We start from the raw sequence: 19,487 nt of genomic DNA, 5'->3' as shown, positions 1-19,487 counted from the left end.
CTCTCTGCCCCTCCCCCGTTCACACTCACTCTGTCAAAAATAAACAAACATTAAAAAGCTAAAAATAGAGTTTTAAAATTTCACTTGAGAGCTTATTTTTAAGTTGATTTACTTTAAGAGAGTGAGCGAGCATGAGTAGAGGAGGGGCAGAGGGAGAGGGAGAATTCCAAGCAGATTCCACACTGTGGAGCCCAACTCAATCTCATGAACCATGAGATCGTGACCTGCGGTGAAATCAGGAGTCAGATACTTAACTGAGCCAGCCAGGCACCCTTAAAAATAGAGTTTTAAAATTTAATTGGAAAGTTCCTGCTATTTGCTATCATGACCAAACTTAGCTAGATTTTCTTTAGTCTTCTCAGGATGGTGGCTGTTCCCACTCTTCTGTGAGTCAACCTCAACTGAATTGTGTGTACAACTATCTAATAAAGGAATTGGAAGTTGGAATTCAGGGCTTCTAAACATAGCTAGATGTAACTTGAGGTGGGGCAGGACCACTCCTTTAAAGTGGAAAATTCTTTTGTTCTGATTTGAAGGAAATTGAATTTATTTGCCCTTACCTAAAAACTTAGGATTCTTCTGGAACTTTCTGTTATGTATATAGTCTCAAGCCAATCTTAATTCCTTAGTGTTCCTTGATCAGCTGTGTCCCATTTCTCTTAGCTGGGCATAATCCCCTTGATCCATTTCAACCTTGCTTTCGCTTTCATTTAACTAGGTGACTTGTTTACTTGTTTTAAGTAAATTGCAACTAGAGACTTTGAAAGAAAGAAAAAATATCTTAATATATCTTTCTAAATTTTTTTCTCAGGAGTTCTTTAGGTTGCTGGCACCTGTTACGTAACTTATATGCTACAGAAGAAAAATAGTTTCCTATTTTGTAAACTGTTACCTGTTTACAACAGTATTGGAGGAAAATTATTTTTACTAGTGGTTATAGTACTACTGGTAGAAGTCAAGTAATATTTTGTGAATCTCTTGTCTCTGGTACTATCTCTGTAATAATACCTTTTTCATCAAATCTAACATATTTGACTTTATATTATTTCATTTTCTTTTTAGCTTGTTAACCAATCTCTTTTATTTACAAAGTGGGGATTAAAAACAAGAAGGCTTTTTATGGGATTCATTTCAAAATGGAGAAGGGCAGATTGGCTAGCTAGAAATTGAGAGTAAGAGTTTGAAAACCAAAAAAGAGGCAAATTAGGTATGAAAAGGGAAATGATTAAATGTGGAATCTTCTATTTCTTTATTTTTCTGGATCAATATTTCATAGGACTGGGGGTTCTCTGAAGTCACATACAATTAAGTATATCTCTTTAAAAATTTTTTTTAATGTTTATTTATTTTAGAGAGAGAGAGACAGAGAGACAGAGCTCGAGCGGGGGAGGGAAAGAGAAAGGGGGAGACACAGAATCTGAAGCAGGCTTCAGGCTTTGAGTTGTCAGTACAGAGTCCAACGAGGGGCTTGAAGCCACGAGCTGTGAGATCATGATCTGAGCTAAAGTCAGACGCCTAACCCACTGAGCCACCCAGGCGCCCCTTAAGTATATCTCTTTATTGAACCTCATGTAAATTTCTCTAAAGAAAGTTTCTCTAACACTTATACTCTTAGGGGTGGCTAGATGGCTGTCGGTTGTGTCTGACTTTTGATTTAGGCTCAGGTCATCACCCCACGGTTCATGGGATCAAGCTCTGAATTGGGCTCTGTGCTGACCATGGATTTTGCCTCTCCCTTTCTCTTTGCGCCCCCGCTGCTCATGCCTGCGTGCATATAGGCACTCTCTTTCGCTTTCTCTCAAAAGAAATTAATTAATTAAAAAAAATAAAGACATACTCTGAGTTTTGGCAACTTTCACACCTTTTTAATAATAAGTATTTCTAACTTATTACAGCAGTAGAGTAAATAGCATTATGAACTTACAGGTGAACATCACCCAGCCTCAACAATTATTAACTCACTACAAGTCTTTTTGTTCATCTGTACCACTGCTTATTCCCTGTCCTCCCAGTATTTTGAAGCAAATTCCAAATAACATATAATTTCATCTGAAAATATTTCTGTAAGAATCTCTAAACTATAAAGGATTTTTGTTGTTGTTAAACAACCATATTGCCATTACATTTTAGTGAAAATTTAAGTAAATTTGATTAGGACTTACCTTTCACTCTGTCTTAGAGACTCATCAGATAAATAAATAAAACATTCATCATAGTATCTAATTTTTGTTTGTTTTAGTAGATTATTTTCCTAAAATAATGTATTGCTATTACATCTGAATAACACAAATTAAACTGATTTATCCTTCAAATTGTAATACTTGCGAGAGTGAAAGGGGGCGCTGTTAACAAGTATGCTAGGACAGCAGTGGAAATCTAGGACTGTCCTGGGTAAACTGGGATATATGTGGTCCTCACTTTCAAAGTAATATTTGCTGGTTGGTTAGCTACATTTTATTTTATTTTATTTTATTTCTAGGAGAGAGAGAGATAGTGTGAGCAGGGGAGGGTCAGAGAGAGAGGGAGTCACAGACTGAAACAGGCTCCAGGCTCTGAGCTGGCAGTCAGCACAGAGCCCGACGCGGGGCTCGAACCCACGAACCGTGAGATCATGACCTAAGCGAAAGTCGGACGCTTAACCGACTAAGCCACCCAGGCGCCCCGCTACATTTTTAAAAATAAGCTTTGACTAGTCACCTAAGTGAGTCAGATTGTAGCTAAGAACATATAAATATTACCATAGAATTTTCAAGTCTAGAATTTTTATAGTGCCTGTAGATTTCAACTTTTTTAAAAAGTTTTTTATTATTTAAGTAATCTCAATGTGGTGCTCAAACTCACAACACTAAAATGAAGAGTTGTATGCTTCTGTGACTGAGCCACCCAGACGCTTCTCAATTTAGTTCTTTTTTTTAAGAGATTTTATTTAAAAATTAAAAAAAATTTTTTTTTTAATGTTTTATTTGTTTCTGAGAGAGAGAGACCCACAGTGTGAGCAGGGGGGAGTCAGAGAGAGAGGGAGACACAGAATCTGAAGCAGGCTCCAGGCTCTGAGCTAGCTGTCAGCACAGAGCCTGATGCGGGGCTCGAACCCACGAACCATGAGATCATGACCTGAGCCGAAGTCGGACGCTTAACCGACTAAGCCACCCAGGCGCCCCCTAGAACACATTTTAAAGTAGGTAAATGAGATGATGGTCAATTTTAAAATGTCAAATTACTTTTTCTGTTAAAGTTGGTAATTCACCATGATATTAGATTAGCTTTATACCCAGCATCAACTGAAGTTAGTTTTTAGCATTTCCAGATTAGAAAACTTAACTAGATCTTCTTTATCTGTTCTTCTCAAGTTTATGCTGTGTTACTATAGCAAGTAATTCTCAGGAACAGCTCCATCCAGTTAGTGGTTTGCTTGTTATCAGTAATATTTTAAACAACTACCTTTTAATAATAATGTATACATCTATGATTGCCCCAATCAGAAGGTGAAATCAGACATTTAAAACACGGTTCCATGAGGTCAGTTCTTTGGAAAAATAAATGCCCTTTAGTGTTGTAATTTCTTTCCTTTCATTTTCTTTAACCACAGTTTTATTTTTAATACATTTTCTGTGAATAAAAGATACTCATATCATCTAGTCCTTTATCTTTTAGTTTATTTTCGGAATCAGCTTCAAGTCTTTGATGTTTATATGTAAAACATTATAATTCATACATCCACACACTGACTTTGACTTTGTGGCCTTTTTAAAAATTTGAATTGATCATCTGTAACATACAGTATCTTAGATTTTTTTTCTCCCAGATGGTTCTGGTGCTGTGGATGTGAAATCATGGTGATGTGTTAGGTTTACTTTGTTACATAAAAAAAATGGGTATATAGTTCTTTATACATTTAATAAATTTTGAATTACTTTTTCTCTTTTTTAGCTGTCCCCTTTCCTCCAACCCAGCGGCTTACTTTGAAAGAAGTATTTGAGAATGGGAAACCTAAAATTGATGTTTTAAAAAACCATTTGGTGAAGGAAGGGCGACTGGAAGAGGAAGTAGCCTTAAAGATAATCAATGATGGGGCTGCCATCCTGAGACAGGAGAAGACCATGATAGAACTAGATTCTCCAATCACAGGTATGAGAAGTATTTGGGTGGCATTTAGATTTGAGCTTATTTGAAAAATGATTACAAATAACCAACTAAAATGTGTGATAATCTTTCTAGGAATTATGAGGTAGTCTTAGGATTGTTTGTTGTTCATTGAAGAAATACAACTTAAAATATCTAATACCTCCTGTAGGACTATTGATAATATTGATAGATTGACTACAATTATAAAACAGTCCAGTCAAAATCTAACGTGATTTAAATTAAAAGTTAAACTGTGATCTTATTGATGTACTGCTCCTTTCTCTTCTAAGACATCATTTTTCACCTCACCATATGCCCTTTTTTTCCTAGTGTGTGGTGACATTCATGGACAATTCTTCGACTTGATGAAGTTGTTTGAAGTTGGAGGATCACCTACTAACACTCGCTACCTCTTTCTGGGTGACTATGTGGACAGAGGCTATTTCAGCATAGAGGTAAAAATTAAACTGTTGGAACTATCATTGTCTTTTTTTAGAACTTTTCTTTCTATTTTTTGGTAGAAGAAATTAAAATGAGAACGCTGAATGAGTTCTCACTGAAATGAGAAATTATAAATGAGAATTTACAAACCTTGTGACTTCCAGTAATTAAGGTGCTAGAAAAATATTTTCATTGCTATAAGAATGTTCTGTTCCTTCTTGTAGCTTCTATATGTGATAGACATATAGAAGGGGCTATATTAAACCCAGCCTTGCAGGTAAGTTAAATTTTTGCCAATCTTTCCTCTTTGAAGATAGTATATAGGCTGTATATAAAAGGCATAAATCGCTATTCACCCTAAACAGGGTTTGAATTAGCAGACACTAATTCTAAAACAACAATCTGGTGGGCTATAATTTACCCTTAGATAAACTTCCAATGCTAAGCCAGCAGGCACTTAGTTTACTGTAGGAATAATTTTTGATACTGTTGTGAATAGTAAGCACTTAATAAATGTTAATTCATTGAAGGAAAGAATGATTAAAATTAATGAAAACTCAAAATTTACCTTACATGTATTTTGAAAACTGAATGATGAGAAAAATGATTGAAATCAAAGTATAAGCTGTTCTGTATAAAAGATAAAATTATTTTAGAGCATAATGCAAAGACTGGAGTACAGTGGACCATATTCATATTTAATGTCAATTGATTTAGCTGTACATGATTGGCAAATAAAAGGAAAGTAATTTTTGAAATAGTGCAGGTAATTGAATTTATAATGTGCCCAGAATAAGCAGATGAGAAATTGAGATGCGCTTGCTGTTCTTGTAGCCTGTAGTCCTGCTTCTCCCTCACAGTGTGACGATCTCAGTGTACTTAGTGTATTTCTAGTAGTTAAAGTTTTATTTGTGCAGCATCACTTCTAAATCCAAATCAACTATCTGACCTAGTGCTCAAAGAGGCAATGGTTATTCTAAAGCTGGCAGAAACTCTTTAGTTAAACATGTGGTGTCTAAACTCATGAATCAGAGAAATTCAGAGTTATATGCCAGTGCCTCACTTTAATTTAGTGTCATCTATGAGGACAAAGGTTAATGGTAAAAGCTAAGAAAATAATCTTGTTTCCCTACTGTTCAGTAAATTACCAAGTTCTCCATGTAGGTACCTGGGATGAGTGGAGATGATACTTGTAGACTGTATCATTGAAATGCTTCACTATTCCAAGTAACCTAAGTGTCCATTGATAGGGGCACCTGGGTGGCTCAGTTAGTTAAGCGTCTGATGTCAGCTCAGATCATGATCTCACAGTTCGTGAGTTTGAGGCCTGAGTCAGGCTCTGTGCTGGTGGCTTGGAGCCTGGAGCCTGCTTCGGATTCTGTATCTCCCTTTCTTTCTGACTCTTCACTGCTCATGCTCTGTCTCTCTCTCTCTCAAAAGTAAATAAACATTAAAAATTTTTTCATTAAAAAGGTGCCCATCTATAGGTGAATAAAAAAGATGTAGTAAATATATATAATGGATAAAATACAGTAGAATGTTACTCAGACATAAAACAGAATGAAATGTTGCCATTTGCAACAACATGGATGGACCTATAGGGTATTATGCTAAGAGAAATAAGTCCAAGAAAGACAGATACTTTTGATTTCACTCAAGCGTGGAACCTACAAAACAAAATAAATAAACAAACAAAACAGAAGCAGATGTATTAACAAGAGAACAAACTGGTGGTTGCCAGGGGGAGGGGGTGTAGGGAGCCAGGCAATATAGGTAGAGGGGATTAAGAAGTACAGACCTCCATTATTAAATAAACAAGTCACAGGGATGAAATGTACATCACAGGGAATATAGTCGAAATACTGTAATAACTTCATATGGTGACAGGTGATAACTATTCTTATTGTGGTGAGCATTGCATAATATACAGGATTGTTGAATCACTATGTTGTACCCAAAAACTGATATTATATGTCAACTATAGTTCAATAAATAAATAAAACAAAATAAAAAGGGAAGCAAGCATAGTCTAAAAAAGAAAAGCTTTCTAATTCCTATTCACATCATGTTTCAAGAGACAGTCAAAAGTATGGATGTCTAAAAGACACATTGAATGTTTACTTCTTTGAGTATTTTTAAAAAATTTTTTTCTTAAATAGTTTATTGTCAAGTTGGTTTTCATATAACAATCAGTGCTCATCCCAGTAAGAGTCATCCCCCATGCTCATCACCCTCCTTCCCCTGTCCCTACTTCTTTGGGTATTGATTAGCATGAAGAGGTTTTATCTATCTATCTATCTATCTATCTATCTATTTATTTATTTATTTTTGAGAGAGAGAGACATAGAGATAGAGAGAGCCAAGTGAGTGAGGGGCAGAGAGAATTCCACAAGTTGCAGAGAGAGAGAGTACAGAGCCTGGAGCCGGGCTTGAGCTTACCCAGAGCGGGACTGGAACTCATGAACATGCGATCATGATCTGAGCCAAAGTTGGATGCGTAACTGATGTAGCCACCAGGCACCCCAGCATGAAGAGGTTTTAGCGGCTGAAAAGAAGAATACAGAACTTACTGTATTTTTTTTAGTTTTTTTATTTATTATTGAGAAACAGAGACAGAGCATGAGCATGGGAGGGGCAGAGAGAAGGGGAGACACAGAATCTGAAGAAGGATCTAGGCTCTGAGCTGTTAGCACAGAGCCCGACATATGGCTCAAACTCACAAACCCACGAGATCATAACCTGAGCTGAAGTTGGACCCTTAACTGACTGAGCCACCCAGGCACCCCAGAACTTACTGAATTTTTAATTAGTCATTATATTTAATGAAACACCTTCTTAAAAAGATAATATTATGCCAAATCATCTTCAGGTTGTTAGCTGACATATTTAAAAATAGTTTCAATGTATCAATATATTCAGTAAAGCATACACTGAAAAAATCCATAATGATTTTTGTACACATATATTATGTTCAGAATTTTTTTTCAGAATATTTTTTGTTATGTATTTTTTCCTCATTTATCAACAAATGTTTCCTGATTGCCAACTTTATGGCATGCTCTGAGGATAAAATAATGAATAAGATTTATACTCTCTATTTTTGTTTGTTTGTTTTTAAGATTAATGCTTTCTATAGGAGCTGACACTCTGTTAGAAAAGATGCACTTGTAAATACATTTTTTAATGTAGTATAAAAGTACTTATTTAATTTTCTGCAGTATTCTTCATATTAGGACCTACCATTCTGGCATAGTAACTGACACATGGTTGGCACTCAATCAGTATTTGTTGAATGAATGAATGTTAATAAATCATAGTTTGTATTTGGATTTATCCTATTATTTGATGTTTGACCAACTTAAAGGATTTTTCTGGAATAGCTTAAGAGGTAAATGGATCAAAAATTTAAAGTGACAATGCTGTTGCCAGTTTTAAAACTAAACTTCAGGGGTGCCTGGGTGGTTTAGTTGGTTAAGTGTCCGACTTCTGCTCAGGTCATGATCTCATGGTTCATGGGTTCGAGCCCCACATCGGGCTCTGTGCTGACAGCTAGCTCAGAGCCTGGAGCCTGCTTCAGATTCTGTGTCTGCCTCTCTCTCTGACCCTCCCCTGCTGTCTCTCTCTCTCTCTCTCTCTCTCAGAAATAAATAAAACATTAAAAAAAACAACAACAACTAAACTTCAGGGTGTAGGTAGTGTTAGTTGGAAGTCGCTTACTTTTAAACCACTAAGGTTATAAACTTCTGTAGGCTACAGCTTAGTCCAGCTGTATACTTGAACACAATTTTTTTATCAGTGTCCTTGATAAACATGAGTATGATGTTTTTGTCAAATGGATGAAAATCAGGTAATGGAGTCCTTCTTACATTTTTTGTTGCTGTAAATAGTTCATTTTTGTAGAAAAATTGGGAAATGTAGACTAAGAAAATTGTTTTATAGTCTTATAAGACTATAAGACTTTATAAGACTATAAAACAATTTATATCTATAAATCAAATATAATCGCTGTTAGCATCTTATATTTTTTTCTATAAGATTTATTATTATTATTTTTAAGTAATCTCTACAACTTGGGGCTCTAACTCACAACCTCTGGACCAAGAGTTGCATGCTCCACTGACTCAGGCAGCCAGGCGCCCCAACATCTTGTGTTTCCTTGCAGTCCTTTTTCTTCTTTTACATTTGTATTTATCCTTTTTTAAAGAAAATTGAAATCATTTTGTACATTTCCTGTTGTAGTCTTTTTCCCACTCAGCGTTGTATTGAAAACACTTTCCTCTGTGGTTAATGGTAAAAATACCACAGTTTACTTCACTGTTCTTTATTTTTGGATAATGTGGTTTGTAGATACTGTTTGCTGCCTATCTTTTCTCTCCTTCTTCCTTACTATCAAAATTCTATTTTGTTCAGATAAGTGAGATTGGGGGTTCAGAAAAAACCTTTGAATTCAGGAAGGGGAAGCCCTTAACCCAGCCCCAAGAAATGAATTGAGTGGTCTGAGCTAGTCATACACATCCACTCCTTGTCACCGTTGATTGGTTTAGGGATAAACATGGGATTCTGTTTTGCCCAGTAATATATAAAGGGAACTCTGCTGGGTGTTTTTGGTGTGTGTGTGTGTGTGTGTGTGTGTGCGCGTGCACACGCGTGCAAACACATACTTTGAAACCCTTCGTTTCCAAATGAAAAGACTCCTGCAAGGTGAAAGCTTCTGGACTCCTGTTTAACTGTGTCATTTCAAATGTGGGTGTGTATATTGTAGCAGCCATTTTGTGATCATGAGGAGGTGCTAAGGATGAAAAGCAGGCCCGTAAATTACAGATCATAGAGGGAAAGAGGACATGGTTTCTTGCTGACAACACTAAGCTGGTACACTAAATATGGACATCTGGCCTCCAGAGGTTTGTTTTTTTTTTTTGTAGTTTTATGGTTTTATTAACACAAATATGATGTGCACGTAAGCTGTTTGTCTATTCATTTTCTTCTCTGCGCAGCTGGCATTGGGATTCAGGACTCTGATGGCCAGTTGGGCTGCTCTTTCCACAATGGCTTCACAGGTCCTTGGAGGAGACATTGTGCGCAATCTCTGCACAGTAAGATTTGTTGCATATCAGCAGCACTTCAAGCTCCTTGACGCTGTGGACTAGGAACTTCAAGAAGCCACTGGGCAGCATGTGCTTTGTTTTCTTGTTGCTCCTGTAACCAGTGTTGGGCATCAAAGATCTGGCCCTTGAGTCTTCTGTGCACCCTGTTGTCAGTGCCTCTAGGTTCCCACCAGTTGCGCTTAATTTTGACATATCGGTCTGACTGGTGCCAGATGAACTTTCTTGATCCTCTTTTTAACAATCTTGGGCTTCACTAGAGGTCTGAGGGCATCTGTGATGCCGAGTAACAGATGACTGCCACTTCCGCAGACAGTGCTAAGGAAGAGTGGGGAAACCACATTTCTCATTTCATGAGATACTTAAATGTCTATGGCTTAAGCAGTAGGTAATTGGATATTTATCCCTTGTACTGTAAGTGGATGTTTTCTGGTTATTTCTGTTCTGCATATTGCTATAGTTAATATCTTTCTGAATTAATAGCATTTCTGATATTTACTTAGTTTAGATTCTTAATATTCTATCTTTAAGTTTATTTATTTTGTGAGAAAGAGAGAGAGAGAGAGCATGTGTGTGCACAAGCAAGTGAGGGAGGGATAGAGAGAAAAGGAAACAGAGAATCCCAAGCAGGCTCCTCACTGTCAGGGCAGAGCTGACATGGGGCTCTATCCTATGACAGTGAGACCATGACCTGAGCCAGAGCCAAGAGGCAGACACTTAATGGACTGAACCACCCAGGTGCTCCAGACTATGAACATTTTAAAGACTTTTGATACTTATTGCCTAATTGTTTTCACAGAACTTTATTTTACTTTACTTCCTTTCTGTGGTTAATCATGTCTTTCCTTGAGCTTCAAGGCAAGATGACTTTTTTCATGCCCAGAACAAGCATATATCTTTCCTGAAGCAATGTGGGCTTTGATTAGTACACCAGAGACTGATTCAAATATCACTGACAAAACAAAATACTAAAGTTTCACTTATTTCTGGGCTTTTTGACATCCCTTCTTCATTTGTGCCTATTACAAACTACTTACTCTGAGGTAAGGGAAGCTAAATTTTAGTTTCTTTTAATTGATTTTGCGATAAGAGAAAGGGTTAAGGGGGATTTCTTTTTTTTTTTTTTTTTTTTTGAGAGACAGAGAGGGTGAGCAAGGGAGAGGGGCAGAGGAAGAATCTTTTTTTTTTTTTTTTTTACAAATAGTTTATTGTCAAGTTGGTTTCCATTATAACACCCAGTGCTCATCCTCACCAGTGCCCTCCTCCACGCCCATCTCCCCCCCACCCCCCACACCCATCAGTCCTCAGTTCTCAGCATTCAAGAGTCTCTCATGGTTTGCCTCTCAGAGGGAGAGAGAATCTTAAGCAGGCTCCATGCCAAGTGCAGAGCCCAATGTGGAGGCTGATTTCATGAACCATGAGATCTTGACCTGAGCTGAAATCAAGAGTCCGATGCTCAACTGACTGAATCACCCAGGTGCCGGGGTCCTACTGACATTTAATGAGATGGGTCCAGGGAAACAAACATCCTGCCATATGCAGAAACTCCTACACAACAAAGGATCATGCTTTTCACATCTCAGTAGTACCTTTCTTGAGAAACAGTGTTAAATTCTGGGGATGGATATGAACAAAAGAAAGCCAAGTCTTTTACTGTGTTTTCTAGTGAAAGGGGGAGCATTGTGTATTTATTTAGTGTTATGAAAATCAAATCAGGGTTAGGGGCTAAAAGAGCCCACTAGGATAGCTAATTTAGATGGAGATTAGGGGAGACTTACTGAGGAGCTAACTAACCTCTGAAGAGAAACTTGAATGACGTGCAGGAATGAGCCCTGCTTACCAGGTGGGGGGTGGGATAGGGGTTAGTACATTGCTGCAGAGGACACATCAAGTATAACAGCTCTGAGGCTGGAGCAAGCCTAACGCAGGCCCTAGTATTAACAAGGCCATTTTGGCTAGATGGAATAACGAGGAGGTGGAAGATGTAGGGTATGTGTCAGAGAGAGAGGCAAGGGTTAGATGATATCAGGCCTTGAAAACCATAGTAAGGAGTTGGGTTTTATTCTGGCTGTGATAGGAAGCTATTAGAGATTGTTTTGAGGTGGGAGTGACATATTCACATTTATGTTTTATTTTTTTATTTATTAAAATTTTTTTTAATGTTTATTTTTGAGAAAGAGAGAGAGCGAGCACACAAGAGTGTGCTTAAGCAGGGAGGGGCAGAGAGAGAGGGAGACACAGAATCTGAAGCAGGCGCCAGGCTCCTCACTGTCATTGTAGGGCCCGATGTGGGGGTCGAACCCACGAACTGTGAGATCATGACCTGAGTGAGCCAAAGTCAGACGCTTAACCAACTGAGCCACCCAGGTGCCCCTCACATTTATGTTTTAAAGCAGTCACTCTGGCTGTTTCGTGGTAAACTGACTGTGGAAGCCTAAGAGTGGGTATAGGGAGGCCAGTTAGGAATCTAAGCCAGTAAGCATGGGCAAGAGACATTGGTGACTTAGGTTAGGCATATCGAGAAGCATTGGGGTTTAGAATTTTGAAGCCTTTTTTTGGGGAGGTGGGAAATCTCAGTTAACTTAATCAAGCTGTTCAGACCATAACACATTTATTACTAGTCATTGCAAAGTCCCTCTCTGGTTTTTTTTCTTATCTATGATCTCTATTTTTTTCTCCCTCATTATATATGTTTCTGTTATATTTGGTATAGGCCTCAGAAGACAGTATAATACATTACACTAATTTTATAATATGTAAGGTTTTGGTGGATAAAGCAGTTTAATTTTACATAAACATAGTGGTGTTCAGTGGTCCTCAAACTCAAGCATACATCAGTTTCTTCGAGCACCTGTTCAAAATCAGGTTGCCAGGCCCCACCCCAGAATTCCTGGAGTCTAAAAGTCTCTATCTGTAACAAATTCCCATGTGATGCTAATGCACCCCCTTGAGATGAATGTAGCTGTGCTGAGAACCACTGCTGTGGCCTTTTCTGTTGATGGGATTTTCATCTATCATGATGTTTTTAAGATCTCTCCAGGTTGCTGTCTCTCAGTCATTGTTTTCTGCTTGCTGTATCGTATTCCACAGTATACATCTATGACATTTTAGTTCTTTGTTCTCAGTGGTGGACACCTAGGTTGCCTCTAGTTTCTTTTGTCAGTGAATGCTGCTATGATAAATATTCATAAGAATATAAATCTACTGGGGCGCCTGGGTGGCTTAGTTGGTTAAGTGTCCGACTTTCGCTTAGGTCATGATCTCACGGTTCGTGGGTTCGAGCCCCGCGTTGGGCTCTGTGCTGACTGCCAGCTCAGAGCCTGGAGCCTGTTTCAGTCTGTGACTCCCTCTCTCTCTGACCCTCCCCTGCTCACGCTCTCTCTCTCTCTGTCTCCTAGAAATAAATAAAACATTAAAAAAAAAAAAAGAATATAAATCTACTGATGGTCCCATGTTTTAGTTTCTCTGTGGTTTATATACAAGAATGGAATTGGGGCACCTGTCAGTTGGTTGAGTGTCCGACTTCGGCTCAGGTCATGATCCCATGACTCGTGGGTTCGAGCCCCGCGTCAGGCTCTGTGCTGACAGCTAGCTCAGTGCCTGGAGTCTGTTTCAGATTCTGTGTCTCCCTCTCTCTGTGACCCTCCCCTGCTCACGCTGTCTCTTTCCTCTCTGAGAAATAAAACAGTAAAAAAAAAAAAAAAAAAAAAAAAAGATGGGATTGCCAGAAAAAAGGGTACATACCTTCCTACTTGAACTGATAATCACAATTCTTCTTCAGAATAGCTGTACCAATATACACCTACCTGTAGCACCTAAGAGTGTATATTTCCTTAGAGCCCTCTCTCCAGAATTTGGTTTTATCTCATTTTCTAACATTTACCAAAATGATGGGTATAAAATAGTGTTTTATTGTTTCAATTAGTATTTTTCCAATTACTGATGAAATTGAGCATCTCTGTATGTTAGCCATTCCACTCTTATAAACACTGTTAAGAGTTTCTTATATGATGTTTAAGATACAGGTTAAGCATTTACCAGCATATTTCCATATCTGTTTTTAAAAAATGAATGTACTTATCCATGTGCATTTGCCCTTTATGTGCTTCTAAATCTGGGTTCCCTAAGATTTATGTTTTTATTATCATTTGGTATTTTATATTTTAAAGATTCTTTTTAACCCTGAGACAATGAAGTAGTATGTTTTTTTGTTTCTAGTCATACGAGATTTTTTTTTAATAAAGTTAACATTTTGTTATTGATTTTATTAATATAATGAATTAGAGAACATAACCTGGACATATTCATTCTTTGGAATTTATGGAGAGACCATTTGTGATGAGATACCTAGTAGATTTTTGTGACTATCTTTTTTTTTTTTTTTTAAATATCTCTGTATCCAGATGAGGCTTGAACTCATGACCTCAAGATCAAGAGTCACATACTCTACCAACTAAGCCAGGCACCCCTTTGTGACTATCTTGTAGTATATACTTGAAACTAATGTGTTCTCTTTTGTATTGTTCCCTGTTAACGTTCATTACTTTTATCTGCTTGAACTAGGAGTTACTTTTCGGTATGTCAAAAGAGCCAACTACACTTATCATCTGATTCTTACTATAGTCCTCTCAATTGTTGCTTGTGTTCTGAGACCGCGTGTGAGATATGTGATGAGGGAGTGTGTGGCAAGCTAGCAGCACCCCCACCCTCACTCCCACCTAGGTGGGGTATGTGTGATATTCCTCAGACACTCCTGGCTACCCATGGTGATGTGGAAAACTAAGGCAAGTGAAAAATTAAATTCCCTATTGCCTGCAGCCTATTGACAAGTCCTTGAAACCGGCAGTGACCTCCCTCTAGGAGCCCAGCTGCCTCAAGGATGACATTTTGCTAGGGGCAAAAGAGAATCTTATCTAAACATTATCCCAACCTCTAGGATCCTATAAATCTACTTCCTTTATCTCAAGTGCCCCAAGATATATGCTGGCAATCATACTCCAAGCTTAGTGCCCTCCTCCCTACCCCCCCCCCCCCCCCGGTCATCTAAAGAGTCTCATGACTAAGGTTTTACTAAATAGTAATAAATGGCATTTCCCTAGCAACAGCTAGCCCCTCAAAGTCCTGGAAACCTTGCTTCCAAAATGCCTTAGAGACTTACTCTATACCTGACCCCCTACTAACCTGAGGGTATGTAATCATATAATCAATTACCCATCACAACCCCAGTGCAGCTTTTCTGCCCACAGGTCCTGTCCCTGTGCTTCAATAAAATTACCTTTTTGTACCAAAGACTTCTTCAAGAATTCTTTCTTGGCTGTTGGCTCCAGACCACCCCACCATCACCCTAAAACTTCATCAATATTTGTATTTCATTGTTAGTATATATGATTGATCTTCATTATTTGCAGATTCCATATTTATTTGCACATATGCCTCCCTGCTAAAATTTATTTGTAATCATAAAATCAATACAGATAGTGATTTTAAGGGTTCTAGGCCCTTTCAGCAGGAGGTAGGAAATACATATAAGCATAGTAACCTGCACATATGCCTACATTTTTATCTTTTTCTGTGTCTATCTGTATATATCTTAAAAAATGTGAGTTTTGATTTTAGTCCAACATCACAAAGTTCAGCCTAAACTTCCCCCTTTCCTACTCTCATGATCTATAATATATTCACTTGTCTGTTCAATTCTAGTATACCCACAAAGTAGGTATATAACAGCCAACTCATGCTGTGAAAACAGATTTACTAACTAGAGATATAGTATTTGTGGATATTTCTTTGTGTCTTTAGCCTTGTAGTATGCAGTCAAAATGCTGTTTTCCAAAGTTACTTGCATTCTTTTTTCTCCCATACCTTTCTTTGTTGCTTTGTTTTCCATTTATAATACAATTAGGTTTATTACTGTTTGTATTGTATTTTGGGTTTCTTTCACATGCTGGTTGATTACCTGTTTTGGGGGGCACATTGAAAACATTACTGTTGTTCTAGAAATCAAAGCTTTCCAAAAAGATATGCTTTGAGAAGTGTAGCTCCCTCCTCATCCCTCTTAAAGTATTCCCAGTGCCTCTTTCTACCCCTTTCTTCTGTGCCCAATGTAGGTAACTGATCTCTTTAGTTTCTGATTTATCCTCCCTGTATTTCTTCTGAACAAATGAGCAAATATGTGTGGATCTCTTTTATCCCTTGTTTATTACAGAAACAGGAGCATACTTTTTTGTACTTTGCTTTTTTTCACTTCATAGTATATTTTGGAAATTGTTCCAAATCAGTTATAGAACTCTCTCTCTCTTTCTTTTCTTTTCTTTCTTTCTCTTCTTTCTCTCTTTCTTTCTTTCTTTCTTTCTCTTTCTTTCTTTCTTTCTTTCTTTCTTTCTTTCTTTCTTTCTTTCTTTCTTTCTTTCTTTCTTTCTTTCTTTCTTTCTTTCCTCCCTCCCTCCCTCCTTCCTTCTTTTCTTTTCTTTTCTTTCTTTCTTTCTTTCTTTCTTTCTTTCTTTCTTTCTTTCTTTCTTTCTTTCTTTCTTTCTTTTTCTTTCTTTCTTTCTTTCTCTCTCTCTCTCTCTCTCTCTCTCTCTCTTTCTCCCCCCCCCTTTCTTATAGCTTCATGGTACTTTTATTGTCTTTGCTCAGCCTTCTATCTTATATATGGTCACTTAAGTTGTTTCCAAAATTTTGCTATTATAAGCAATACTGCAACTTTGTGCATATGTATTTTCTTATTGTTGGAAGTGTATCTTCTAGAGATGGTCAAAAGTGAAATGAATATGTAGTTTTATCACTTTTTGCCATATTTTTTTACTGTGCAAATTATTTTTATTTGTATATATTCAAATATATCTTTTTTTGCCTCTGGTTTTTCATCATTAGTGATAAAGTTTTCCCCTACATTAAAGGATAAAGAACTCATCACTTTTTCTTCTAGAACTTGTATGACTTCATTTTGATACATTTATCTCCCTCATTCATTTGTCATTCATTATGAATTATGTGAGAGATATAGATCTAATTTTTTTGAAATGGCACCAGTTGTCCCAGAATATTTATTGAGAAGTCCATCATTATCTCCGGTGATTTAGGATGTTACTTTTATTATATACCAATATTGTATGTACTTGGATTAATTTCTGGACTGTTTTATTCCACTGGTTTATTTATTCCTGTATGTGCCAGTAATACTGTTTCTTTCTTTTTTTAAGATTAAAAAAATGCTTATTTATTTTTGGGGGTGCCTGGGTGGCTCAGTCGATTGAGTGTCCAACTCTTGGTTTCATCTCTGGTCATGATCCGGGGTCATTGGATCCGGCCCTGAATTGGGCTTTGTGCTGAGCATGGAGACTGCTTGGGATTCTCCCTCTCTCCTCCTGCTCCTCTCCCCCACTCATGTGTTCTCTCTCTCTGTCTCTCTCTCTCTCTCTGCCTCTCGCAAATAAATAAAATGACAAAATTTTTTAAATGTTTATTTATTTTTGAGAGACAGACAGAGCAGGAGTAGGGGAGGGGCAGAGAGAAAGGGGGACAGAAGATCTGAAGTCTGCTCCGTACTGACATCAGAGAGCCGGATGTGGGGCCCAAACTCAGGAACTGAACTGCGAGATCGTGACCTGAGCCAGAGTTGGATGATCAACCAACTGAGCCACCCAAGTATAGAAGCTTTACAGTATCTTTTAATATCAAGTAGGGCTAGCCTCCCTCCTCCCATTATAGTTCTCTTTTTCAGTGGGTATTTTCTTTTCCTGGCTGTTCTTGCATGTTTATTTTTCCACAGAAATTTTAGTATCAACTTGTCTAACTCTGTAAAATAACTTGTTGGTATTGGAATTGCAATGGTTTTATAAATTAGGAAGAACTGATGCTGAATCATCCTGTCCAAGAACAAGGAATGTTTTCCATTTGTTGTTGCCTACTTTTGTGTCTTTCAGGAGGTTTTTAAATTTTTCTTGGTATTAATTTTGCACATTTCTTACTAAATTTATTCCTGTGTGTTTAGTCTTTGCTGCTATTGTAAATGAAGTTTTCTCTACTATGTGTCCTACTTATTGCTTGTGTATATTAATCTTATATCCTGCCATATTACTGAATTCTTTTATTATTTGAGTTAGTTTAATCATTGAGTTTTCTGGAGTTTTCAGACATACTGTCATATCATCTTCAAATAGAGTTATTTTTTTCTTTACCCATTGTTAACTTTTAATGAATTTCTCTTGTCTAACTCAATTAGCTAATATCTCTAGTACAGTGTTGAATAGTAGCAGAGTTAGTAGATATCCTTGCCCAGTTCTTTATTTAGTGGAAATTTGTCTGGTGTTTCTTCATTAAATATCTATATCTATCTATATATATATGGGGGTGAATTTGTCACAGAGCTCTAGATGCTTGGATAAACCACAGGAATTAATAGAAATTAAGCAGAGGAATCTATGAAGTCTACTCTCCATGTTCTGTCAGAGTCTAGGGCAACAGCATGTCACTTTCAAAAAGCTGGAAGGTTTCATGTTTAGTTTGGGAATAGCAATTAGATATGCTGTTACAACAAGGCATTTGAATTCATGAAATTGTCTTCGTGGGTTGTCATGGTCACAAATAAAAATGTATCCTTATGTTTTTCTTTTTATAGTGTGTGCTGTTTTTATGGAGTTTAAAGATTAATCATCCCAAAACAGTGTTTCTGCTTCGAGGAAATCATGAATGCAGGCATCTTACAGAATATTTCACCTTCAAACAGGAATGTAAGTATGATCATTTTTCCAGAATCTTTTTTTTTTTTTTTTGGTTTATTTTTTAAGTAAACTCTACCTCATCAGGCTTGAACTCCCAACTCTGTAATCAGGAGTCCCATGTTCTACTGACTGAGCCTACTGACTGAGCCAGCTAGGTGCCCCCATAACATTTTTAGTTACCTTTTTGTCAGTCCCAAAATGAATCAAACATAAACCAAAAAAAAGAAACTAATGGAACTCAAATGGTTCCTGTTATTTATTTTCTGGTAAGAACCAAGATTCTACCTTTTAAGACATTTATTTTGAAAATAACCTTTGTGGTTTCTCCCTATTATATAAAGTAATACATTTGGGATATTTGGAAAACATAGAGAAGTCCAGCGAAGGTAAAAGTTGTCCGCAGTCACACCACTTAAAAATAATTAACTATTGGGGCGCCTGGGTGGCTTAGTCGGTTAAGCGTCCGACTTTCGCTTAGGTCATGATCTCGCGGTTCGTGGGTTCGAGCCCCGCGTCGGGCTCTGTGCTGACTGCCAGCTCAGAGCCTGGAGCCTATTTCAGAGTCTGTGTCTCCCTCTCTCTCTGACTCCCCTGCTCACGCTGTCTCTCTCTCTCTCTCCTAGAAATAAATAAAAAACCTTTAAAAAAAAAAAATAATTAACTATTATCTCACTATTTGAGATATAGTCTTCTTTTCTGTATATATTAAAACCTATCATGAAATAGTTCAAATACATATATATCTATGCATATTTTCAAAAAATTGGACTATTATATGTACTGTTTAATAAATTGCCCTTTACTTTGTATGTAATAAAAAATATATATAAAATAAATATCATAAGTATCATTAAATATCTTTGAACATGATTTTAAAATGTTATTTTAATATTTTAAAAGTATTCCATCTTTTAATGCACTATTATGTATGTAGCCAATTTAGTAACAACTGTATGGCATTTCTGTTGTTTCCAACTAGAAATAATACTATACTGGTAAAAAAAAAAAAAAGCTTATTATTAAAGGTAGAATTTATTTGAAAGTCAAAACGTTGCTAGCCATTTGGGAGAAAAACACAAACAAAAATCCTGGCAGA

At 37.1% G+C, this 19,487-nt stretch overlaps 1 protein-coding gene across 2 annotated transcripts in view; it reads left to right on the top strand.

The window, feature by feature from the left end:
- The window catches only part of PPP3CC (protein phosphatase 3 catalytic subunit gamma), a 99,378-nt gene that overhangs the window by 33,935 nt on the left and 45,956 nt on the right, over positions 1-19,487 (top strand). For both annotated transcript variants that reach the window (XM_039243814.1, XM_039243813.1), the window contains exons 2-4: positions 3,931-4,128; positions 4,456-4,580; positions 18,289-18,400. In XM_039243814.1, the coding sequence (XP_039099745.1) occupies positions 3,931-4,128; positions 4,456-4,580; positions 18,289-18,400 (435 nt within the window). The remainder of the gene's footprint in view (positions 1-3,930; positions 4,129-4,455; positions 4,581-18,288; positions 18,401-19,487) is intronic.

This window comes from Hyaena hyaena, unplaced genomic scaffold (assembly GCF_003009895.1).
Source record: "Hyaena hyaena isolate Hyena2069 unplaced genomic scaffold, ASM300989v1 scaffold_230, whole genome shotgun sequence".
In the NCBI taxonomy this organism is placed as follows: domain Eukaryota; kingdom Metazoa; phylum Chordata; class Mammalia; order Carnivora; family Hyaenidae; genus Hyaena; species Hyaena hyaena.
The sequence above is the reverse complement of the archived record's forward strand: the minus strand, read 5'-3'. Positions and strand labels throughout refer to the sequence as shown.